General features: G+C 42.9%; 1 protein-coding gene and 1 long non-coding RNA gene across 4 annotated transcripts; one reads left to right on the top strand and one right to left on the bottom strand.

Annotated features, from left to right (window-relative positions):
• Positions 1-120: 120 nt before the first annotated feature.
• LIMA1 (LIM domain and actin binding 1) lies at positions 121-25,181 on the bottom strand. 3 transcript variants are annotated; one of them, XM_048052880.2, is made up of 11 exons: positions 25,077-25,181; positions 21,544-21,679; positions 18,878-18,923; positions 16,406-16,864; positions 10,996-11,104; positions 9,952-10,112; positions 7,574-7,681; positions 5,427-5,484; positions 4,584-4,699; positions 1,526-1,659; positions 121-1,133 (listed from the first exon to the last, which is right to left on the bottom strand). In XM_048052880.2, exons 2-11 carry the CDS (start codon positions 21,660-21,662, stop codon positions 134-136), a joined length of 2,310 nt encoding a protein of 769 aa, XP_047908837.2. In that variant the 5' UTR covers positions 21,663-21,679; positions 25,077-25,181; the 3' UTR covers positions 121-133. The 3 variants fall into 3 exon arrangements, with proteins under 3 accessions (XP_047908837.2, XP_047908838.2, XP_047908839.2); XM_048052881.2 differs by lacking the exon at positions 25,077-25,181 and adding an exon at positions 24,802-24,935; XM_048052882.2 differs by lacking the exon at positions 7,574-7,681.
• LOC125180801 (uncharacterized) lies at positions 18,932-24,914 on the top strand. Its single transcript, XR_007159689.2, has 3 exons — positions 18,932-19,566; positions 20,103-20,252; positions 24,112-24,914. It is a non-coding gene; the product is annotated as an uncharacterized lncRNA (long non-coding RNA).
• Positions 25,182-25,507: the final 326 nt, after the last annotated feature.

The following is a 25,507-nucleotide window of genomic DNA, read 5'->3' as shown; positions in this document are numbered from 1 at the left end:
TACATCTGATTCCCTTAATGTCGATGTGCAGTATAGCATCACTTGCATGGAGGGCAGCTGTTTGTTAAAGCTAAAAACACCAATTTAAAGAGGCCCAGCACCTTGCAGCAAGTTTTTATAGTAAAAGGCCAATTTATTCTTCATCATCATCATCTTCATAGTAACGGTTCCTTTTGATCTGTTCTTCCACAGAGAGGTCTTCCATATCTTCACCCTCCCAGAAACCAACATCTTGGGATTTGCGATTCTGGTTCGGAGATGATTCCTTAGCCGTCAAGACACTGGAAAAACTGGAATGTTTAGGAGAATTGGGTTCAAGGAATTCTTCATTTGGGGTTTGCTTCTCTTCCATACCGTGTTCTTCCTCATCTGTCTCTTCATTCGCCTGGCCATTTTCCACGAAGTTATGCTCTGCTGTTTTGATAACAGGCAATTCCTGCTCTTCCTCTGTATTTTTCTCTTCAGCATTCTGGATGTTCCTATTCTCCACCTTCTTTTCCTTTTGCTTTTTGTCCGCCACCTCTCTCTCTAGTTCCTCACCTCTTTTCAACGCGTCTCTCTCTGCCTTAGGAGGAGCTGAATTGTCTGTTTTATGGCCTTTAACAGATACTGTTCTAAACGAGGCTGCTACCGTAAAGGGACGACTTCTCTCCTTCAGCGAGGAAGATCTTCTCAACTTTTTGAGATCCAGATCCACATCTTCTAGCACATCTGGCTTGGAAATCTCTTCTTCTGGGGGCCACTTGGGTTTGAATACTTTGATGCCCTCATCCAGGGCACTTCCTTGAATACTTTGGTCAGACGGAGGTGGCCAGGCAATCCTGAGCTTTTTTGTTTCTGCTGGTCTCTCTTCTCTTTCAGGCAAAGCTGAGGCTTTGGCTTCCATACTTGCTGCCAGGACTCCTACTTTTGCAATTGGGGCATCCTCTACTCCTGGGTTTTGAGGACTGTCTGTTGCATTTACACCATGGAGAGTTTTCTCCGGGGATTCTTCACATTCAGTTTTGCTTGCCCATAATTCCTTGTGCTGTTTGTGTCCAAAGCCTTCATCATAATTGCCTTTGGCTTTGAAGAGCTGATTGAAGTGAGGCTTGCAGTAAATATTCCCACGCAGAGAAGCGTATGTCCCAAGACTGCTCAGAAAGACACAAAGTCAAATGTTAGCGTTCAGCCACTGCGGTGGGTGTATATTTCAGTTATGGTGCTGAACAGATTCAATTTCTTCCAACATGCTCAGAAAAGACGTTCTTACAGCTCTCATAGGTTGGTACAACCCTTTTTTCAGGAGCGGGACATTATGTCTTTCCCCCCAGCAAGTGACATTACGAGTAAAAAAAAATAGACTGCATCAAGTGCAGAGGCCGCTGGCAGAACTAGGACTGCATTACCACTCTCATGCTCCTGTTCAATTCTCCGCGCTGTAGTTGCCTTCACCTCAGCTAAGCCTGGACAACAACTTACTCAGCTTCTGAGAAGAGGAAAGCCCCGCTTCCTAGAAGGCAGCCAAGCGGAGCAGTGTGTTTACCTGAGTTTACTGTTGCAATAGGAACAGCGGAAACAGCTGATGTGGAACACCTGCTGGTTGGCAAAGAGCCTTTCCATCGGGTACACAGTCTTCTGACACCCAACGCAGGTTTCCTTCGCTGGCAACTGAAACTTCTACGGGAAGAAGAGAAAGCTCGTTAGCTGGAAAATGAATCAACTGCTAGACTTGGCTTGGGTTCATGCGCAGCTTCCAGAGGGCTCAGAAAAGCTGCAGCATTTCTGCAGCTCAGTGCTAGAGTGGGTTCTGGGGGGCAATGCGTGAGTCAGGTATGGCAAGCCCACAGGGGTTGGTGTGGTTTGACAGCCAAGATTTTGCCCCGTTGCAAGCAGAGCAGTGGCTGAGAAGGAACAGTAAAAAATACTAGAACTCAGTTATAACTTTAAGCCAGTTCCCAGAAATCTGCCTGATCTATTTCTCCAACCTCATTTTTTCTTTATAGGAAAATGATGAAGAAATATTAGGGTAGATTACAGTCAGTATAAGATTTACCAAAATTAGGAAAGTTATCATAAAAAAAATCTGAAATGACTTCAAAATAAATAGGTAGAGGGTGAAGAAAGAAAAGGAGCGGAACAGGCTGCCTCAGCAGTTTGAAATCCATTTTTGCTAAATGCTCTCTCCTTTTAGTGACGAGAAAATAGTCTCAGCACAGATGCAGACAGCAGGAAACGCTTCTGACTTCATTTGTAAGTAATTCCAGTTCTATAGCAAGGAAACCATACTCGGGTTTCAGCACAAACAGCCCTCAAACTCACCCAAGACTTAAAGTTGAGCAGGGCTTTGAGGTTAAACAGCTAAAAATGTTTATGTACTCACTAAGAGAATTTCCTGAGAATTTAGTGCAAGGGTAAACTTAAACGCTAAGGAGTCAAGTGTCGCTGCTGGGCTGTATGGGAACGGTTTCAGACTTTGTGTTCTGAAAGCATCAAGAAAACAAGTATGTTGTCCATGAAAAAGGTCACTTGATGCCATGCACTTCTTGGAAACTATTATGGTTGGCCAGCAGGAAAGATACCTTTAAAAAAAAAAAAAACAATTTGCAAATGAAAAATTGGCATTTTCAGGCTGCCCCTTGATTGTTACTGTTTTAGCATCAGGGTGGAAGTGCCTAGGCTCCATATCCATGGGTTTGCATAGACACTGATATCGTAGCTTGCCTTTGACAAAGAATTACCTGCTACAAACTTAGTAAAAACCTTTGAGGAAAACATGGCTAAAGAGAAAAAAAACAGGAAGGTCACAGGAAAACATTATTACAGCAATTTATTTATACCAGACAAGAAACAATGGTTAGGCAATGAAAGTTACAATATGCAAGGGACAGATTGCTGAAGACAGAGCCAGCTGAAGTCAGTTTGTCACAGCCATAAAATTTGCTGCCAATTTAATTCCAGTTCAACAGGTATGTCAATTTTTTAAGGCACTGCTTTAAGTAAGAGCAGATTAAAGTTCTAATTATGATGACAGCTTGACCAAAAAGAATTCAGAGCTCCTTTTGAAAAGAGACACAATCTCTAGGTGCTGCCAGAACTGCGTACAAACTCTGAATTTTGAGTTGCTAAATGAAATCTCAAAAATGGAGAGCATTTACCAATTCAAACAAAAATCTGGTCATCCACATTTGCCACAGGAAGCAAGGCAGCAACAATTTGTTTGTCCATCAAAAAGACTCTCCCCCGTAGCTCAGTTTTGCTTGCAACATTACATTACAGCGCCGGCATGTGCTTCTGCAATGCACGTCCCCATCTAAGAAGAGGAACTTACTTGTGTATCAATGAGCCCTGTGCCTGATGAGAGGTGTTTTGGGGTGTGAAGAGAAAGAAATTCCTTTCCAGGCATACTACAAATAGGAGCTACAGGAGGAAGGTGAGGTCCAGTAAATATAAAAAACTTGAGAGAAAGCTGAGAGTTGAGCTCACATTAGGAGGGAAGCAGAAGGCAGGAGTAGAGATTAGGAACCAAGAACAGGAAACAGAAGCTGGAAGAGACAAATAGGAACCTGACATGAATAAACAGCATCTGGGTTTCTATCTGAGCAGTGCAGCATCAAGAGCAGTAACAAGGGAGAGGACTAAAACCGTTATACTAATAGAAAGAGATTGCAGAGGACCAAAACACGTAGCTTGCACATATCTTGTGTGCTTTAACAGAACGAGATTACAAAACCGTCACAGACAGCAGACTAATTCTGCATACTGGCATTTATACTCCAGAACACTAGGAACCCGCAGCTCACTGGGCTCAGTGAGGTCAGCGCTGTTCCTCTCAAAGATGGGGAAAACAACAAAAGCCCAGTTGTTTCCTCAAGAGCGAGCCAGGAAGTCTGTGGCAGCCCAGGGAACAGGCATCCTACCTCCAGACAGCACACGTGACAGGCACGTACAGCATGATCAAAATGTTCAGAACTGCTGTTTGGGTGGCTCATAAGATCAGCAAATACATTCCTATCAAAGAAGTTCTCTATCTGCCTTATAGTCCTTGCTAACGAAAATTTTACATTAAAGACTTGTTGTTAGGAACTCCAGACTTGATCTTTGGAGGGTCACTCACCACTCACCCTTATTATTAAGTTCCTACCAACTGCAGTTGCTCGGGGAACAGCTGGAAGAGGAGGGTGGAGAGCCAGGTCCCAGCCTTCTGAAGGCTCTGGGCTTCAGGATCAGGACCTCAAGGCCGCTCTGTAGGAGCTCTGACTTGACAAGAGGCACAGACAAACCCTGGCAGGACCTGAATCCTGACTTCCCTGCTCAACCCCCTTTTCCCACACTGAAGAAAAAAACTGCCCCTGCTGCAGGGCCACACCACTTCAGCAGGGGCAAGGGAGCTCCCAGCAAGCAACTCCAACTTCACCTCTGAAGAAAAACTGACAGTTTGGAGGTGCTTCTCCAACCAGAACTCAAGTTCCCTCATGAACAGCCACATCAGATATTGACAGCTACTGCCAGACCCTTTGTTACATTAAGGCTTTGTAGTATTAAATAGAGAAGAAAGTTGGTTTTAACCATTGCCAGTGTTGCAGAATAAATAGCTCCTTTACCTTCACTGCTTTTGGCAGAGATGCATCTGCCTGGCCAAGTGATTTGGAACCAAGGTTTTGCTGTTTTGTGCCGACAGGTTTCTGAACTTCTGTCTCGCTCTCCAGGTTTTGTCCAACTAAGGGAGCAGAGCAGGAAGAAAAGAATTATAATGACTGTAAACCCATGGCAAGTTTATGCTGATAAAACCAAACAGCAATCCTACCAACTAAGGGCTGAAACTTTCATTTGCTGCTAAACCATTAGATCTAGATCAAGCAAATTTATTTAAAAACGATCAATCTATTCCTCCCATGTACCAGAAAACCTAAGTTGATACATAAAGAAGACTAATACATGGACAACATCTAACTCCAAGGAAGGACTCGTCATTTCTGCAAAGTGCTCGTGCGTGGACTTGAATTCGGGTGTAAAGCTAATGCAGCACAAGAACATGCTCGAGTACTTTACTGAATAGGAACTTGTCTACCTCCGGTCAACATCAAAGATATTTGGTGACCATCCTGCATTAATTAGCATATCCAGCCTACTGACGGGTCTGGGAGTTGCCAGAGCTATTAGTTTAAGTCTAGCTGGGGAGGCAGCTACACCTAAATATGTTCAGTCAGAGCAAACAAGTTACAGATGTCTTAGAACTACAATTGCAAGTGAACTAAGCCTGAAAGAAATTTTTATACAGCTGAGCTAAGCACAGGACACACTTTTAGTATGAGACTGGCTTTTATAGGGCCAAATTCATCATCTGAAAGAGTGATCTCAAGTATCCTACACACTACTGGGCAGAGTTGGTGCTTTTCCTCATCCATGCACTCTACTCTTGGTGAGGTGGGAAGACGAGTGCTTACCATTGCCATCCTCTGAAAGGCTGGAGTGGAAAGACGAGCTGTTTTCACCCACGGAAACCTGCAAGAAAATATTAGGCAATGAATACCGTGACCTTCAGAAGGCTGAATAACAACATCCCAAGTAACACGCAGACAATTCGACAGTGTAAGCACCATGACAGGAAGAGACCGGCCACACTAAGGTGCACGTGAAGCTACTTTTGTTTTGTAAGGCACACGACAGCGGCCAGCTGACTGCCAGTGATGTTCTGTCCTTGCTACAAGGCAGCCACCCTCACACACTTACAGCTGCTGCAACATGCGGATCACCTGCTGCAGTATTCACACAAACGTTGGGGTTTTGTTTCCCCAGACACCTGCAGCTTGTACATCTTTCTCTGTTAGTTATTAAAAAGCCCTGTTGATTTTGTTGAGGTACCTCCTAGGTTTTCTTACTGAGAAATCCCTTGCCATCAAGCAAGACACATTTAGTGCAAACCTCATGGCTCCCTCCAACATTTGACGTATCTATGACTTTTAAGCATTCAGCAAAACAGTGCTTTTGGAAAAAAAAAAAAAAAACACCTTCAAAATGCATTTTTTTTTTTAATAAGAGTTGGTTATAAACCAGTTTCAGATACCAAGCTTTTTATAAATAAAGCTCTTGATGTAAAGTTGTTAAACTTGGCACTATTGCTATGACATCGAATAGTTATAAGTAGGTGAGAAACTGAAACACTGTAACAAGATTAAATGTAGATCATCGTTAATTCACTTTAATGATTGAACAGTCCATTGCACGCAACTGTTTGCAAATTAATGAGTTAATGGATGAAGCAATTGATATAAATTAACATACGTTCTACTGAACAAATCACTACCACTAGTATACTGGGAAGCGCATCGGTGTTTTCTGTGGCTGAGTCACACGTCTGGTTACTAAATCTTTCATGGATTCAGTATAAAAATGATAGAGGTTAGCAAGTTTCTTTTGCTCCCTTTTCACCAGAAGACTCCTGTCTCTGGCAATTATTAATAGGAGTTTTAATTAGACTTCCCAACTTGATGATGTCATTTCAAATGAACAATCCTCCCTCTCAAACAATGTTCTGTTCAGGCTCTTTATCGCACCTGGAATCCTCAACAAGCAACTTCGCAATTACTGCTGAATACAAGAGATTTTATTCAAATCTTCCATCCAACAGCAGGGAAGTATTCGGATTTCACAAGTGCTCTTTTAATTAACTCACCTTTTAGCAAAAGCAGTCTCGACCAGTTAAACATGAAGCTGCTCAGCTGTCAGCGAGGAACAGCTGAAAGCAACCGTTTGGCCCCCTGCCCAAGGAAGGCTGGAAAGCTCTAAAAGCCCTCCTGGCATTAGGCTGCCACGTGTTCAGCATGGCTTGAATACACAGTACCCCAATTATTATTCAGCCACTTTTATCCTGTCTGCTACCCCCAGTTTAGTATACAAATGCTTGAGCATGCTTTATTATCTCTGTATTCACGGAGTAATTTAGCCTCTATTTGCAGCTGAAGCTCAAAAACAGGAGCAAACCCAAACTGTAGTTCAGTTACCTTAACCAAAATTTAGTCACTAAATGCAGAAGAAATGGTGACAAAGTCCCTTTATGTGTGTCACACAAAGCTTTTCATACTTTCATTTATTTAAAAAACAATCAAATACCTAGTTGTGAATCATTATTTTTATGGTTGGCAACATGACACAGAAAAATTTTGGTGACTTCACTGTAATCAAATGTTAAGGGCAGAGTCATAATGGAAGACAACCCAAAACCAGAGATTTCAGCTCTAGTCAGCTGCTGAAGCCCCTAAAAAAGAATACATAAGCATGATATTCAAGGATTCTGCCACACTACAGACACGTCATCATCGAGAAGACAGGGGAAAACTCCAGGAAAATTGGTAAGATTTGTCTCTAGTTACTCTACAACTGCTTAAGAAGTCTTTCACTGAGACCTGCTATCTTATAATTCATATAATATAATCTGGACAAAAACGAAAAAGGAATTCTGCAGTGTGTAAATAGTACCTGCTGCTCAGGTTCAATTTCTAGATGGCATGGGGAACAAGTATCTCAGATGACCCTCTTCAACTTGTTCCACTTACAGTGAAGTCCTTGACCTTCACCAGCATGAGCATCTTACCTTCTCCCCATCCTGATAGGAAATGGAGTCCTCAAAACTTGGTGGCATATTCTCCTTCTGCTCAGATTTGTAATTCTTGAGTTCACTTTCACTGGCTTGAATCTCATTCTATAGAATAAAGCACTTGAAAGTTGACAGGTTCTTTTCTCCTAGGAAAGCACTTCCTATATTTCTTTCCTTTTTTTTTTTTTTGGAAAACTGATTTCCTAGCATATACATTGATAACTAAAGGAAGGAACATAAAAATCTATACACACTTGCTAAGTGATGCATTTTAATGAGGAAGAAAGATGGGGCTGTAGAATTTTACTCTATGAAGGTAATGGCAGCCCTTTTCCTTGCTTCCACATTTCCATTTGAAATCAGCTCTTTTGTTTTCCCCTGCTCACTCCACATTTTCCCTTCCTAGATATGTTAATTTTTCACTTGAAGTGCTAAATATTTCAAGACAAGCATCATCTAAAGCACCGTGTAATTAATATAATTCAACATAAAAGCAAATCCTACCCTTGTTTAGTCAAAAAAATACTGTTATTTACCAAGATCTCTGTACTTTACGAACTGTCTTAAGATTTACACAAAAGAATCTTTCAGACTTTAAAAAACAAATCCAGTGAAGTCTTGTGTTTCATTGCCACAGGATTCAAGATAATTGGAGAAAGACTCGTGCCATTCACAAGGCATTTTCTCTCTAACATGGAAGAGAAATAGCCAACTGCCAGCACCAGCAGCGTACTGGATTCTGTAAGCCAATCGTGTCTAATAGGTATGTAATTAAGTGTTGCTGTTTTAATACATAGATCTCTAAATATGTTTTTCCTCATCTCTGTCCCCTTTCTGTATTGCTTGCAATGCTATAGAAATAAATTGCTTCTCACCCTCACTCTAACCAACTGTAAAAACAACTACCAGTTTTAATCCAGATCTAATTAGTCTACAATGCCCTCAAAACAGTTGCTCCCAAGACAGATTATGTCCTTTCTTTGCAGCACTTTTTCAGAGGAGGGAAGTACAAATAGCACACTACCATATCAAAGACCCATAGTTCCCTTGGCAGCACAGAAGGAAAACATCCAAGAGTTACGGTTTACTGGAAGTACTGCAAACAGCCTCGTCAGCATCTTACCTGCTGCCCTAATTGATAGGGCAAGCCAAAAATCAAGAGATTCTGCCAAATGGGACCTAAGAGCATGACACTGGACCGACTCTCAAACTGATAGCACTGGAGATTTGCAAATTATGGTCTCAAGAAACATCTATGGTAAATCTCTTGACATTAGGACATAATTTAGTGGATCAGCTACCACTCCAAGCCACAAACTGGAAAAGATGATCTAGCAAACTGAATGCAGGTGAGAAACAGGACTTGGAAATCAGCAGTTTGCAGTTAATGACATTTGTTGCACTGGATGCAATTACTTTCCACTCCTTCCATGAAGTTTACTTGACTTTCCTCCCAAGGGCTGGAGAATTAAGCCCATGTTGCACATGAAATTCAAAAATCATTTCAGCTGGGTAGAGATTTTAGCATCATCATAAAGACATGTGCATGCATTCTTCTAAACCCTAGGAACAACATTTTTGGCTTTTACTTCCAGTGCAAGTTTCCTAACTTAAAAAAGGTCTCTCCCATTACAATTTATTAGTATGGTTAACAAAAGGCATACTTAAACAGTAAAAGTTCCCATCATTAAGCAAAAGCATGAGACAGTTCCAGCAAATGTAGTTAAGCACATTTAACTTTCTTTTATTAAAAGCTTAGATTCTTGCAGTCTCTTCAGCTGCAGTAGTTTACTATGATTCAATTCGTTGCTCACTTCCTGTTCAAATATCTGCACAACCGACGTAGGTTAACTCACTGCAAGGCCAGCTGGAATGAGATAATGGGTGAGAAGACCTGAAGGAAGGTGAAAACAAAAGGGAGAACAACTGCCTGGTGATCTCAAGGCTGCAGGCCAAGAAATCTAGGTTCTGTGCACTGCAGGACACTGAAAGTTGCTCCTATTACTGTGCCTCAGCTTCCCCTAGCTTACAGCGAATGCACATTACAGATTATTTTTTTTTAATAAAAAAAAAAACACAGAGCTACAGACAGGCAGAAAGAAAAAGTTCAGCTGTGTTTCAGAGGCACCTCAGTCAGGGTACCAGCAATTAATTCCCTTGAAAACTTTCAAGATCATTGCAGCAAGATGCAAGTATTTATTTCTCCCTGCAGTCTGTAGAGGCTCTTCATCAGAAATGAATCCTACAAGCACGGAGGTCTTTTCAAAACAAGATGGCATTATCTTCAAATGGCCTGGTTGCCCTAAGATCTTCTTTCTAGCCTCAGGCTGGGGCAAAAAATCACTTCTGCACAAGCCAAAGCTGAACAGACTTACCGTGGTAACAAGGCCTGTGGAACTGCCCTGCTTGGACACAGCTGCCTGATATTTCGCCAGCCTATCCTTTATCGATGTTTCTGATAAGCGGGGCATCTCCAGGCTTTTCTTGGGCTCTGCCCTATCTGGGCTGAGTGCTGGACTGGTATCTACAAGATGCCCTGGAAAAGAATTACATGAATAAAGAGTAACTTTTGTGAACACCAACAGACTTGTGTGCAAAAACGTTTATTAATCCATCCCTTCACCAGTCCCCAGAGCACAGAAATTCCAGGTCTCAGGAACATAGAAATGCTTCAGAGGCTTACGTTCTACATCTCATAATTTATCCAGCTGGTTTCAGAAACAATACATCCACCTGTCAAATTCCAGCCAGGGGAATCAGAAGCAAGCAGTATGAACCCTGAATGTTTTAGTGTTACTGTCAAATGACAGCAGCTGCTACAGTGGCTAAATGGAAACGAGGTTCATTCCTGTAGTGGAACAGTTATCAAAGTCTTTTGTGGAGGACATGAGAAGTGAAAAAAGAAGTTTCACCTGCCACTTCCACCTTCTCTGTGAAAATAAGTTATCACATGACATGCTAAAGATGAGGACCACAACAGCAAACATGAAATAATTCAGTTTAGCCTCACTCATCTTGGCAAGATCTTTTGTAGCATCTGGACAAGGTGTAGGAGGGACAAGAATTAAAGCAACAGGGAAGACGATGTATTGTCTTGTCTGTTCTCCACTTAGTTTCTAAAATAGATCGACTATTAAAAAGTAGTCATAGGATTGTCCTAGAATTAAGACACAGGAAAAAACGTGTTCCATTCCTTAACTTGCTAGTTATCCCCATGCCTTGGTTTCCTGTGCTTAAGGAGTTAAGGGTTTAACATTCATAGCAAGACTCAGTTCATTAAATGTGATGATCGCGTGGACCTTACAGATGGAAGATGGCTGCACTTCTATTTCTGAAAGGCAAAAATTATTTCCATTGTGTTGTATAAAGTAGTTTTTAATTTTATAAGCTGGAGAAAAAGCCAATCGGGTATTACTGACCTGATGTACTGTGGCTCCTCTCTCCTTGGCCAACATCAAGGTCTTCCGAAGAGAAGCTGTTTTCAGAAATCCTCCTACTGACTGCTGTCTTCCTCTGGTCTCTAGGGACCTGGCAGAGACAAAACCCACCTATCAGCTGCCTGGACAAACAAAGATTGTTGCATTTAATCCTTTAAGATGCACAGGTGTCACTAGCAAATCTGCTTTACTAGAATAAACAACTCTAGCAGGTGACATCTTATTTAACCAATATAAAGTTTGATCACAGAATACATGACCCTCCGTCACCTGGAAAACATTTTTGTGAAGAGATTTGTGGGTGCCCTTTGACAAGCTATATTTGTTGAAAAATCAGAACCACACACCAGATTTTTAGGCATTTATGGCTGCAAGTACAAAACTTCAGTCTAGATTTTTGCAGCTCATACAATTTCTTTTGAAGTCAATGTTCAAGGTAATTTTATGAAGATTTAAAATCAGAAAGAAGTACGAAAGGAGTATGCTATCAAAAATTTGCACTGAATTTCAGGAACAGAAAGGAGAAAAAAATACTATTGTAATAAAAGTTATCTAGATCTACTTGTTTTGGTTTGGATAGCTCATGCATTTGGTACCAAATAATTCCCTGATTAGGTCTGATAAGGCTGAAGCTTAAGCAGCAGAGTGCTAGAGATAAATATTCTCAGATATCCAGGATAATCACTACTTGCAAGGCTGGACAGTTTTGTAGCTACCACAGAAGTGCTCTGGCTGGCTCAATCAGATTTAATACATGTGTGTTGAGACCGACTCCCCAAAATCTAGTGCTCAATAAAAGAAATTGTGAAAAAGCAGCTTTGCCAAATGCTCATGAAATGCAGATTTTAATTGGACTTCATCAAGATATTTTGACTTGCAGCCACGGAAGACATCCTAGAAAATACTCAAAGCGATAGATCTTTGTTCGCTCCCTCCCGTGGAAGAGTTAAATCACAGAGCCAGTTGGAAATTGCAATTGAGGCTAACGCAAGGAAAAAGGCAGGTTTGGCAAGATGCTCCAACCACACATCCCTGCCTCCCCACCCCCTTCCAACAAGTTTCTTATTTGCTGGTCACCAAACTGAAGGAAATTCCAAAGTTTTATTTTAACAGAACCGCGCTGTAAGATAATCACTGTGAAAAATCAGGCTGCTTTGGCATACAGAACAGCAACTTTACCAGGAAAGGAAAACGCAGCTGGAAAGCCTCTATTTCCATTAGCATGGGAAATATTTTTTATTTCTGTGGTTTAAGACTTTGGTAACTTTTCTTACTGGAAAACAGCTTAGCTATGACAAGTCTTTTCCTTCCATTATTGAGTGTGTTGATAGGTTCAGTTTGGGAGTGTCTGCACGCTTGTAAGAACTTGCAGATTCCTCATTCTGTGCAAACTACCCTTAGATGATTCTTATTAAGCCTATGTCCGCTTTCATGTCACCTCGAGTCTGAAGTTCTTACAACTCAGAAATTTGTCATTAAAGGGTCTAGCTTTTGACTAGTATATGGGAAAGATCATTATTGGCAGCATATATCTGAAGACAACATCCTGTGAGGACACAGGAGAAAAAATGTTTCTTAGGCCGTTTGAAACCCCAAACTACTTCATCACTGCCCTACTGAATTCAAAGAAGCTGGGTTTCTTTTTTTTTTTTTTAATCTTTTTCTAACATGGCACCACATACAGTTTCTTGCACATAGCAAGACTGACATCTACAAAAGGAACAAAAAAGCTTGCAGTACAGACACATGAGAAGTTTAACTGGTCAGCAGCATGCATAAGGGAGAATTCACTACTAGTGAACAAAGGTCAAGAAATTTAGATTCCGTGTCTGGCATTCCAAGACTCCAGAAACTATCAGCATCTTTCTGGAGAAAAAAGGCAGCTAGAAACCCAGACTGGAAACTTGTTCAAGTTGCCCCCCTCTCATTCTCCTTTCTTTCAGAATCTCATTTCAATTTATTTTCATTGTGGTTTTCCTTCAGTAATATGCAGAACTGCCCTCATGTTGAGAGGGTAAAGAAAGCTCTATTATTACTGAAATTAATTATTAAACAAATTAAACCTCTACATAGGAAGTGGCAAAGGGCCTGCATGCTGCCAAACAATTTTGACAAGGATTCATCAGTCTGTTGCCACCAGCAGAAGTTCTGGATCAGCTGTTAGCATCTCATCTAGGCACATAAAATCAACTTTTTCTTCCAAGCAATAAAAATTCAGATTTCACCAGCACTTAAGGATTCCTCAGAAAGAGCCTTGTCTGTGACTGTATTACCTTCATCTAACTTGAAGGCTGCATGAGTTCTGACTTGAGAACGAGCAGCTTTCCCCCCATTTTATCACCATGCTGCAGAATCCAGTGCAGCAGGAAGTGTTCAATTATCAGAGGCAGCCATCTCACGACCAGCTAGGCAGACTGAGTTATTGTCAGCTGAATCACCTCCAGTCCTGCCCGCTCCTCTCCTGTCCTCTCCGATACCTAGGGAGGTTACAGCATCACCTGAAGAACTTTTCTGAATAACACGGTTAGCCTGTCTTGAGATTAAAAATCCCAAACACCAACATACAAAAGCTTTAGGTAGAGTTCAGAGATATTTCTGTGCAAGACTTAGTACTAAAACCTGCAAATACCAAGCCACAGCTGTGTAGATTTTATATCAACAGTCTTACATTGTGGAAGAAAAAAAAAAAAGCACAGAGTACTAGGAAAAAATATTTACCGAAGATGAGGGACTTTCTCCATTAGCACCAATAGACTGACCACAAGTAATTAGGACGATTAGGGTTCACGGGAGGTAACACCTTTAGCCTGAAGGAATCCCCAACTCCCAGCCTTACGCTTATGGCACTCAGTTCTCTTTTCAGTCCTGGCTGGGCCACTATTCCAGTGCCACAGCTTCTGCTCCTTGCAAAATGAAATAAAATATTCCTCGCGTCTGGAAAGCCCCAAGGTTCTAAGACAAAAGAGGCGAGCGCAGAGGTACCACAAACAGAGTTAACAGCATTTCGCCTAGGGCACAAGGAGTTGTTGGGCAAAAGACCAAATAAAAGTTACACCTATTTCATTATAAATAACTGTGTCAAATGTGACCCTGTACATTGGGCTAGATCCACAAGACACAGTAAGTTTTTGCCTTAAAGGAAAAAGCACAAAGCAACTTAGAGACAACTTTTTAAAGAAGTATTGTAGATCTGCTTGTTCTTTCCTTTCCTCTGATTAACCTTGTGTATGTTTTTGCTATCACTTACTGGAAGAATTCTTTGAAATTGATAAAAGACCTCATGTTCAGCCTTTGCTTAGTGCTGAACCAATCTAGACTGATATTCCTGCTTTTGGTTCAGACCATTGTCCCAAGAAGCATTTTTATTGCATCTTCATGGAAGAAAAATAGCTGGCTTCTATTTAAATTGCAGAAGATGGAGCAAGATCTGAACAAACAGATGAAAAAACTAAGAGGGTTTTGCTTATAGTTCTGACCATCAGAATAGGTTTGTTTAGAGTGTGAGATGGGGTCAGGAAATCCAGGCTCTAATCTGGATTCTTGCCATGGACTTACCCAGCAACCAGGCAAGTTATTTTATCTTTACTGCCATGACGTTATAGCAGTGTTGCTGCTTAGCTTATACAGATGTTTTCTCAGGAAAGCTCTGGCAGTGCTTATACCACGAGGCTGAAGTAAATACTAAGGAGAATTACCGTCTCTCAGGTGAAGCCTTGCTTGCGCTTAAATCAGGGGTTTATCATCGGACAGAGTTCAGGAAAAGCATAAATGGAAGATGCAATTGCAAAGCTTGCAGTTAAACTTGTACCACATCACTTCCTACCTTATTGAAGAAGGTCTGTGTTGCCACAGTGCCTAACGACCTTCACTGTACAGGACTACGTGACATCCTCCTCCAATCCTCAGATAAAATCCCACAACCAGAAACCTTACAGTGGGGTGTTCTAATCACAAAGACACCCCCCCCAACACAAACTTCAGAGCGCTTCATGCCTTTTCCCTTCCAAAATTAAAAAGTAACCAGATTAACTTGGAATAGGAACAGAATTTGAACCTAACCTGAATAGTTTCATATTTAGCGCATGATATTTACTGTCTTCAGTTGGTTTTCAACCACATTCGAATGACTAAGCTTCACAGAAATTTCAGTTCCAGATTCAATCAGCTCCAAAACAATTTATTCCCCAGGCTATGATAAAGTTACTTCAAGTCCAGCTGCAAAATGGTACTTTCCTGCAGAATCCTGGCTGACTAATCCTACAGCAAGAGTTCAGAGAAGTGCTATCAAGTGATCACCCTCTTCAGCCCAACCTTTCGATAGCTGTGATAGTATGGGCAGTTCTTACATAAGGACAAAGACTACAAAATCTAAGTTGCAAAATTACTATACACAGACCTAAAATTCACTTTAACACAGAGCTGCTCCCCTGAAGCCCTTAGCTGATAGATATTTTTAAAAATTTTGTACTAAATATATTTGTTTTACTCGGTACTGCAGGAAAACCACCCGCAGTAAAACAAAGCCAGAAGTAAAGGAAAATATGAGAAAACTGGAAAATCCACCAGCATCAAGGCCTCAGGACTATGTTGCAAGTCACTGGCATATGCAACTCATTTTCTAGTTAAGCAATTCTCCCCCGGGACACACAGTCTGCAGTCCACATGCAGGATCAGATTTCATGAGCAGTTGTAGGAAAATGCAAGCCCTGTGCATTTGCAAGTCAAAACTAGTGAAGGCAGGAGCTCATCTGGCTATCTTTGCTTATTTTTTCCTGGTGAGGAGTTTTTGATAAGAAACATTTGTTAAGAGACAAGGATGAGAGAACAGCAAGGAAAAGATGTGAGCATTTCACAGTACTTTTAGATAGACACATTTCTATACACCTATACGCCTGTACGTGTGACACACATCCAGACACGTATAAAGCTCCTAACTCTGGCAAGTATTTCCATCTCAGCTGCCCGAGACCTGAGCTCATTTCAAACAGTTACTTTCTCTTTTATATATAAACTATTTATGTTTTGCACAATTTGTTTACATAATTCACCTTAATCCTCAGGAGATAAACACTCCCTGGTTGTTTAAAAGAAGAAAAACAGTAAATTCCAGACTTGTTTTTCCCCATCTTAAACTGTAAACCTCTATCAAAAGCAAACTCATCTTACGTCTGCAATAAGCAGTCACAAATACTGACAAACCCAAGCTCTCTACAGGTTTTGTGTAGCTCGAATAAGTTAGTAACAGCAGCTACGCTATGTTTCACCTAAAACAATGAATACAATTACTTGCAGAGTCAATAGCTCTGAGCCACTCCCTCCAGGGACCTTTCCTGGTGCCCGGGAGGCAGCCGAGTTTTAGTTTCTCTTAGGATTTGGAAGGACAGATCCTTACCTTGGTCTGAGCCGCTTCACCTTTTTCAAACATCATCTTCAGCTTGTTCAGCGGAACGCTGTACTTCTCTATCTTCCCCGAGGAGTCGGTGTTTTCACTAGCTTCAGGCTTTTCCGCTTCTCTGGGCTCTCTCAGACAGTTTTCCATTTTACCACTGTCCACTGAGTGGCTTTTAGACTTTTCGCTGTCAACGCCGGGACCCGGCAGCTGGCCAGCGGTGCCAGAAGAGGCCTGGGCGGGAGATGCGGTGCCGGCTGCTGGGCTTTGCTCCGGGTCTGAGCAAGAAGCAGGGCTGGTCCCGACTCCAAGCCCGGAGCTTGCGACCTTGTGCCCAACCTCAGCACAGCTGCTTCGGAGCGTTTCCTTCCGAGACTCCGTTCCCAGCACTGGATTCTCCCACTTCTTCTTCAGCACGCTCAGATTCCCCCTTTTAAAATGAAGGGGAAGATTTTCTGTGCTCTACAAAGAACAAGAAGTTAATTCCAGTTATATGCCTGATGAAGCACTAAAACACTTCCTTTCTATGCGAAAGGAAGTTAAAGGCTCAGCACTGAGCTCTGCTCTCGGCTTTTTCAGACAGCTGTGAATAGTTACAACTGTGCCACATGGAGAAAGCATCCAGGATAGGAAAGGAAGGAGGGGGGAGAAAAGTCAGGAGCTAAAGCAGGAAGTGAGCAAACAGGATGGCCTTATAAGGAAAAAGGGAGTCAAGGTCTAATGAGTTAAATGACACAAAAGGCTTCAATCCACACATGGAGGAAAAGGGACCCAAATCCACGCTGCAAGGGTCTCTAGTCCTGGAACAAGCAAGCAACAGAAAACACAGCCACATGAGAGATGGGTGCTGTGCCAGGCATTGCAGTGTCTTCCAGCTGGTTCAGAAGACAATAACTAGAAGGTCTTCCAAAAAGCTACTGATTAGCTCGCAGAAACCACTGCTTTGTTGGTCTTTTGCATTTCTGCTATCAGTTAACCAAAGCCTTTTACTTACAAGAGATCCCTCTTCAGTATTTTATACCACTCAGAGTAAGGCTTAAGCTAAGTACTGACAAGAAATTTCTTCTTGCTCCCGTTCATAAACACCAGACTGCTTGCTGGAACTCTTCTGTATCGCTCGACACATCCACACAGCCCCCAAGTGCTGCCTCACCATCGTGAGTTAGATGGTACTATGTGGAGCAGTAATACCGCTCCCATCCAAATGCTTTCCAGACTAGTTTTACTTACACGTAGTCACCTCTCCCCACAGTAACAGACCAGCCCACCTTTGATTCATTCAAATCCAATACCTGCCAGCATTGCATTTTTGCTGTCTCTCCCTTACGGAGAGTGCTCTGTAACAAACTCATTGCAAGTGGAACAGGTCTGCAAGGCTTACAGGAATTAATCGGGATTAGCGGCTATATTAGGATTTAAGTCTCTCACCCTATTACTCTTCTGGTCACATTTTGAACACTGCTTTGCAAATTAACTTGAATCCACCTAGGCTTCAAAAAGATCAGCTTGCTTGCTGACTGTATTTAGAAGAAAGTACTAAAGTTGTAAGGCAAATGTTGTAATAGACATACTCAAAAGCGCACAGCAGGTTTCCACCTCTGCATGTGCGACATATTGCTATGACGTCCTGGCATTCTTTATAACACAAGTCATTCTTGCTTGGGACTCGCCTGTCCCTGATCATAAAAGCAGTGAAGAAAACTTAAGACTGGAGAGTAACTTTTAGAACACTTATTTTATCACACTTGTATTCCAAACAGAAGAATGACTCCTCAAGCATTAAAGAGCTCAAAAAAGTATGCTCTAGCAAAGACTTTCCTATATATCCTGTAAATGTTGTTGGTCTTTCAAAAGGAAAATTAAAGGATCTGCTTATAAAAACAGACCTAAGTCTTACTGCCTGGCCTTCCACCAGGGTGACCCCAGAACAGTGAGTGCAATGTAGTTCACAGGGGATGCAAGGATCTAAACAGAGCCAAAAAGGATGGCTTTCCCTCATTCGGGGACATTTTGAACTTTGCAAATCACTTCCCAGAAGATCCCCCTTAACAGATTCTATAGTTATCAAAGAGGTGCGTGTTAGATTTCAGAGAGGCTGGCAGTTTCTTTTAAGCAGACTTTTTAAATTTAGTTAAGAAAGGAAGAGGTACCACATAACTGCCTACAGCTAAGAACAAAGAGGTTGTGGTTAGAAATGAAGACTGACAGCCAACTCGTTCTGCCTTTTGCTTAAGAGTGAATTGGTGATTCAATATATAGCTTTGGGCAAGTCACTTGATTTTCTTTCCTTTCATTCACACTGGGAAAGGGAAGGGGAATGGGTCAAAGCCAGCCACTGTGTCTAAGCTAAGTTTTCTGTAGGACACATAGCAACAGCTTTGATATTCCCAAAATAAACTATCACAGCAACGTTTCATGTAGGTGATCCATTTTTCATGCAGAGTGTTGCTTATTGCCTAGGAAACAAATACTTACACTTCTTTTTTTCTCAGCAGTGGCTTCCTCAGCTGCCTTCTGATACCTTTGAGAAAGAGGACGGAGAAAAAACACACACAGTTTTTAACTAGGACACGGAATGCTCATGAAGACAGCTGAGATTTCATTTCCACCTAGGATTCTGTGCACTTACCAGACCTGTCAAATAAAACCAAAGGCTGGAAAAATAGTAGCAAATACTATCTGAACAATGCACAGTGGTAGACACATTTTACATTCAGCTCACAATAACAACCTGCGTTGATAATTTTCATTAGCTAAGCACTCTCATTCTCAAATATAGACAGTTTACCTTGGAATAGCTGTATTGTTTCTCCCACCCAGCTGTCTGCTGTGCCCCTTTGCAGGAATAACTCAGCTATTTATACAGCAGCTGCTGAACCGTAACAAATTACAGCTTGGCATACGCAGAGAATCTACATAAGTGCCAGTTTATCTTACTATGCTGGGTTGTAAACTGCACCAATTCAGCAGTTGCTTCAGGAGCAGCTGAACTATCCCAGCAGTGGAAACAGCAATCACAGTCCTCTGAAGATAAGCCTCCCTGGATCATGAATCAAAGTCCTTTAAGAAGCTATAGAAAACTCCCAGCAATCTGCACGCTACACACAGCAATCTGCGCTCCACTCCACAGCTAGGAGCACACAGACCACACCGATCAGCCCAAGGTGACTGCAGTTTGCTTTTGAAATGCCCAAATTAATCAGATAAGACAAATTTTGCCATTTGTAACTAGAGCTCTGCTTCTTTTGAAGAGCAGAATCATGACTCAACATGTTTCTGTCTTTCTTATCTGTGGAATTCTACTTTTGATACGACTGTGAATATGTTACAGGCCATAAACAAGGCACTAATGTTATAATAGTCGTCAGCTTCAGACCTTAAATAATTGCTGGTATCAAACCAAGAACTAATATATATCAGGGGCTTGGTTCCTTCTAAGAAGGAAAAGAAAAATACTTATGTGCAAATAAATACCTGTTCTGCAACTCATTTCTCTTAGTGATTTTTCTTCCTGTTTTGAAAGGTGTGCTCCCACGTAAATTTCTTCTCTTGTTATGCTGGAGAGTGGACAAATTGCACCCTTGCTTATTTCTGCTCAACAAGCTGAATTTTCTGTACAGACTGAAAGCTGCTACAGGATTGTAGGTGGCTCTCTTAAATCAATACAGATGTATTAACCTGTATCTTTTATACTACACAGCTTCCATAATTTGAATGAGACATGCTGAGAAACTAAGTTTATGGTGGAAGAGAGATCAATACTGGAAGAATCAACAGAGACATGGCGATGAAAGTCCAGTACCACAGTGGAAAACAAACAAGAATTGAAGAGTTCCAGGCAGCGCTCACGGTAAGTCAGCCCACCACAGTGCACTGTTTAAGTCTCTGCCTCTTGCAAATTTGCATTTCTCTGACCTGGCAGAACTGATTACCTAGACACCATGGGAATTTTAAAAACTATTTTCACATACAAATATTTAGGTATCAGCAATTTAGAAAGATTATGCTCCTCACTGTTAGTGACAGAGTTGGCAAAGCCAGTAAAGTAAGTAGGACTGTGTTTTTGCAAGGAACTGACACTGCTTATGTAGAGGGGCTCCACTTGATTAAGGAATAGCAGTTTGGATTACTTCCAGTAAGCCCTTTCCAAAGGATTATCAACATTTAGCAAGATGACCAGGTTCTGTAATCAAGTTTCAATGAGTGAATAAATCACCTTAACAAGCGTGGTCAAAGCAAGCAGCTTCTCCCTAGGACAGAGTACTTGAAGAGTAATAGCTATGTTTGTGTAAAGTCCACATCACAATTATCTTTCCTCTATAGCCTCCATAAAGTTTTCACTCTCAAGATTTAAATAAAACCTTGGTGCACTGTTAATGCAGTAGTCTAGCCGACTGGGCTGCCCCTCTCCCATTGAAAATTCAGGCTCTAGTCTAGCTATTTCCTTAAGGAAATGCTTGATTTTCCCAAAAACACGTAGGCTAGTGCCACTCAGCTTTCCCAGCATATTACTTTATGATCTGATTGCAATCTATCATGCATCTCTCAGAGAAAAGGGATGGGTAGCATTCCTTTTCTAAACCAGTATTGTGAGACAGCTGGAAGTGACATCTGTGAAGAACGTAGCTACTGTTATATTCTCTTAAAGAGCTCTTCCTAGAGGGTTACATCCATCACCAGCAGTTGACAGAACTACAAATTCTAACTGGTCTCCAGTTAACCGATAACACATTAATGCTACTTTTTAAAGTACCGGCCAGGAAATGCCACGTTAAGAGAGAAGCCGATGTAGCTCGTGACTAAGCTGTAAAAGCCCATTTCTGATGGAGTAAAAGTCTTATCAGCAATAGCTGCCTGCACGCCAATACTCGGCCCTCAAAACCAAATTGTAACTCGACAGAGAACGCTGTACTTTCTGACAGCAGAAAGAAGAGGTTATAATTCTGATTGCTGAAACAATATAACATCAGCAGCTAAACAAAGCTTTGCACAGTACATATTAAGCCAGAACTTTAAATGCCTCCAGAGTGACACTATTTTTGAGAAGCAAAGCTACTGTCAGTGAAGCAGTACTGTTAAGGTTCCAGCTGCCAACCCCCCCCACACACACAGATTGCATTCAGAAGCCTCACAGCACTTACCTGGAGAACCTCTCCAAAAGAGCTGACGACTTATTCCCGTTGACCAGAGAAAGCTCTTTTGCAGTGATTTTCAAAGACTGTGAAGTCCATTGTCTTCTGTTAAATGGGGAAGGCTCCATCTTATCACCATGAACACCTACGCAGGAAGAAAGTACAGTGCCAGTCAATACAGAGCAGAAAAGTAGTTTCACAGCGCGATTTGATATTAAGTCACTGCTCAGGAACCTAACATACTAGTGCCACCAAGTCCCGATCATTCAGGATCTTGTCCTTCAACTGACTAAAAAAAACGGCATCAGATTAAACTTATAATTTCCTCTGCAGATGCTATTGAGATGGGGCCCTTGATAAAACACTAGCCACAATAAAAGGGGCGAGAGATAAGCTGTAAACCAGAACACGAGTAAGAAGCAAGCTGTGATTGAAAAGGATGCTAACGTGAAGCTCTGTATTTCTTTTACACACATGCATGCAGACAGGCTCCAGGAAGCCCTAGTGTGCCCTCTCTTGTTCTGCTTTCTGAACCAAATGTGCTGGCATTTATGTAAGAAGGCTTGAGTTATGAAACCTAAGAGGATGTAATTCCTATGCAAACATTTTTCATTCACCCTGGCAGCACTCACTCTTAACGCAGCAGCCGTTTCCTCCGTGAGCTGAAGTTAAGTCTTGTGTTCATGCAGGCAGCTGTAAACCTCACGTTGCAATAGTTATCAGTTACCTAAAGGAATACTTCTGACTGCCCTGTCTTGCTGTAAACCAGAAGAGATTTTATACGGCTTTTCAGTACAGAAGCCAACAAGACAGTATCAGATTTTTACTTTTACTCGGTTTTCTTTTGTGGAGGAGGAAAGGAGGGGAGATTAATTTAAAGAGTTCCTTGATAAGACAAAAATAAAGCTTGTGGGGCAACGCCTTTCCTTTTTTCCTCTTTTCTTTTATCCCTAGTCTCATGTCACACAATGCCTGCAGCAAGTGCACTGACTGATCCTACAACGCTAACATCGGGCAGGCTGATCTCATTCTCATTTTTTCCACCAGTTTCTTTAACAGATTTGCCCCGTTAGGTCACAGGATTCGAGAAGTCTGAGTACAGGTCTGCTCGACCACTAGGCGCACTTGAAGTAACACCTTAAGAGAACTTGATATAAACAGTCAGATGTAGGGAAGACCCTACATCTACATGTTTCTGAAATCCTCAGAGGCATGTAATGCAATTCCTCATAAGCGACAGACTTGGGATGCTGTAACACCTCAGTCCAAAGGAATTCAGCTGCAGCAAGCAGAGTCTGACTGATCTTGTGAGAATTTGGATCGGAGGAACCTGATTTCCAGTTCTGAGAGGGGAACACCGGGTCCACGAGGTGCCCGCTTGTTGCTGGAACCATAGGAACCTCTCCAGTGCTGCACCCTGCTGCTGCGTAGAGATAAAACAGGCAGCAGATGAGCATGTTGCTGCCTTGGTGGATGTAGTCAGGAAGAATGGGACTTTCTCTAACATTCCTTAATTCACCTGACGTAACAGAGGCAATGACACACCACGCCAACACATGTTTTTTCAAGATCATCATTTAGATGGTGCTTTCAGATATGCAGGTTGAACTCTCATGGCAAACAAGACAAGTTACACCAAAATTGTTGGGGTGTTGAAACACTGAAACTGCTTATCAACGTTATGGTTGCAGCTGCAGCTTACTGCAGCTTCAGACTCATTCCCAACTGAGGCAGTCTCTGAAATGAATCCATTGCCCCTTTCAACCAGGGAGAGAAACTCAGACTGAAGAGTTACTTTTTGAAATTTATAGTTTGCAGAAAACAGCTTGCGTCACTAAATTACCCTCTTCTGTTAACCTGAGAAGTTTTGTCCAGACTAAACTAGAAAAAGGATGCTATTCTCCAGGCTTAGAATAGTTACCAGTCTCTGCCAACTGCACAAACGATCATCCACAAAGAAAAAGGATCTAATTAGACTATGAGGAGCACTCGACTTTCCCACTTTTAAACAAGCATACTTTACGTACAAATAAATATGCATTTCTGGGATTACATGATGCAGTCACTACAATCGAGCGCAGTAGCAAACACTTAGCATAAAGATTTAACAAAGCCACAGAACATGTGTGGAGATTGTAGTTAAAATTTACTCCTGAGAAACATATCTGTTAAAAAGGAAAAAACTAATCCAATTCAGCTGTGTAATACTACGGTTTAAACTTTTGTTTTATGATTACTCTTGAGACAAAGAAGAGATCATCTGAAGGCCCACTTTGCTGTTTCAATCGCCCTTCTCTCCACTGAGTCAGTTTTGCACAGGAAACAGTAGCAGGGCACTCATTAGAAGCCTCCCCGGGCAGAGATAACAGGTTGCTGATTGACGTGCACCTTACACGGAAGGACAGCTTCAGCAAAATATTGAGAAAACACAATCTAGTTAAATTGTGCAGAAAATACTCCTGATTTCGATGCCTAAGCATTCCACTGAAGCACTCACTGTTTATGGATACATTTTTCCACCCTGTTGTGTCATTGTTTGGTTTCCTATTGTTCAGCTTTCCATTTTCTCCATTACAGCCACAGGTGCATTAAGACAATTAGGACCGTTCTGGCAAAACCCCTTCCTAGAGGCAGCAGCTACTGTTGGGTCATTCAAACGGTAAGCTAAGAAGCACATTTGGAGGCTCAGACACAATTCACGACAAAAAGCAGAATGCCAAGATGCCCTGAAACCCGCGCTCACGCATTTTTAATGCCATTCCACATTCTTAGCCCTTTCCTGCACGTTTACGGCTTCAACTCACTTAAGCTTTTTTGTGCTTCTTTTGCTGCTCGCTCTGAATACTTTTCCCAGGCCATTCCAGGAAATAGCCCTTTACTGTATGTATTAAATTTTAAACAAGCTCACGAGCACGGTGCAGGTTACATTTAGAACGGCACGGAGTCCAAAGGGGATAGAGAAGGGGAAAAGGAACCTGCGAGGCAGCAGGGAAGGAAAGGACCGCGACTTATCCACCGTAACGCACCCGACCCGGCTCCGCTAACCCTACCTAGAAGCCTCGCAGCAGGATAAAACCCCATAAAGCAGGATACAACCCCATGAAGTCCTTCAAGAAGAACCGCCGGTTAACGAAGGCCCCAGAGGGGCTCCTTACAGGTGGCTGCAGCGCAGGGCACCTGCCCAAGCAGCTCGCGGGCTGCTCCCCAGCAGCACGACCCCGCTGCCTCCCGCCCCAGCCGGTACCGAGCCGGCCCTGCCCTGCTCACCGGCAGCCCCGGGAGGGGAAGCCCGGAGGGGTGCAATAACGGGCACCGGGCACCAGCACGGCCCCTCGCAGCTCGCTCCACACCGCCGGGCTCCGGAACAGAACGGGGGGTCCCGGTCCCGGTCCCGGTCCCTGGTCCTGGTCCCGGTCCCCGGTCCCCGGTCCCCCGTCCCCCGTCCCGGTCCCGGTCCTGGACCCAGTCCCCGATCCCAGGCCTGGGTCCCGGTCCCGCGTCCGTCCCCGTCCCCGGGTCCCGGTCCCCCCCCCCTCTCGCACCTGTCGCAACGGCAGCACCGACTGCGCCCCCCCCGCCCGCGGCGGCACCGGGCAGCCGCTTGGCCACGCCCCCGGCCACGCCCCCCGGCCACGCCCCCACACCGGGGCACACCCCCCGGCACGCTCGGCCGGGGTCTTTCCCGGCGCATGCGCAGCTCCCCGCCATGGGGGGCTTCCGTGCGCTTGCGCCTTGGTGCCTTTTACGAGGGGGTGCGGGGGGGGGGAGGAGAAGTCGGCCCCTCACGGCGGCTTATGGTCTCCTTACGGCCCCTCACGGCCCACTTACGGCCCCTCATGGGTTCCTCATGGGTTCCTCATGGGTCCCTCATGGCCCATCATCATAGAATCATAGAACATCCCAAGTTGGAAGGGACCCATAAAGATTATCGAGTTCAACTCTTCACGGTCCCCTCATGGGTCACCTCATGGTC

This window comes from Anser cygnoides, chromosome 32 (genome assembly GCF_040182565.1).
Source record: "Anser cygnoides isolate HZ-2024a breed goose chromosome 32, Taihu_goose_T2T_genome, whole genome shotgun sequence".
Classification (NCBI taxonomy): domain Eukaryota; kingdom Metazoa; phylum Chordata; class Aves; order Anseriformes; family Anatidae; genus Anser; species Anser cygnoides.
Note: the sequence above shows the minus strand (reverse complement) of the source record. Positions and strands in the feature narration are given on the sequence as shown.

Bases quoted from the DNA above. Each gene is read 5' to 3' on its own strand.
- LIMA1 (XM_048052880.2), bottom strand. From the start codon at position 21,662: ATGGAGCCTTCCCCATTTAACAGAAGACAATGGACTTCACAGTCTTTG. The intron at 10,113-10,995 runs GTCAGTAATACC...ATTCTTTTCCAG, and splicing joins GAGGAGCCACAGTACATCAG to GGCATCTTGTAGATACCAGT. The intron at 4,700-5,426 runs GTAAGCACTCGT...CTGCTCCCTTAG, and splicing joins CCTTTCAGAGGATGGCAATG to TTGGACAAAACCTGGAGAGC.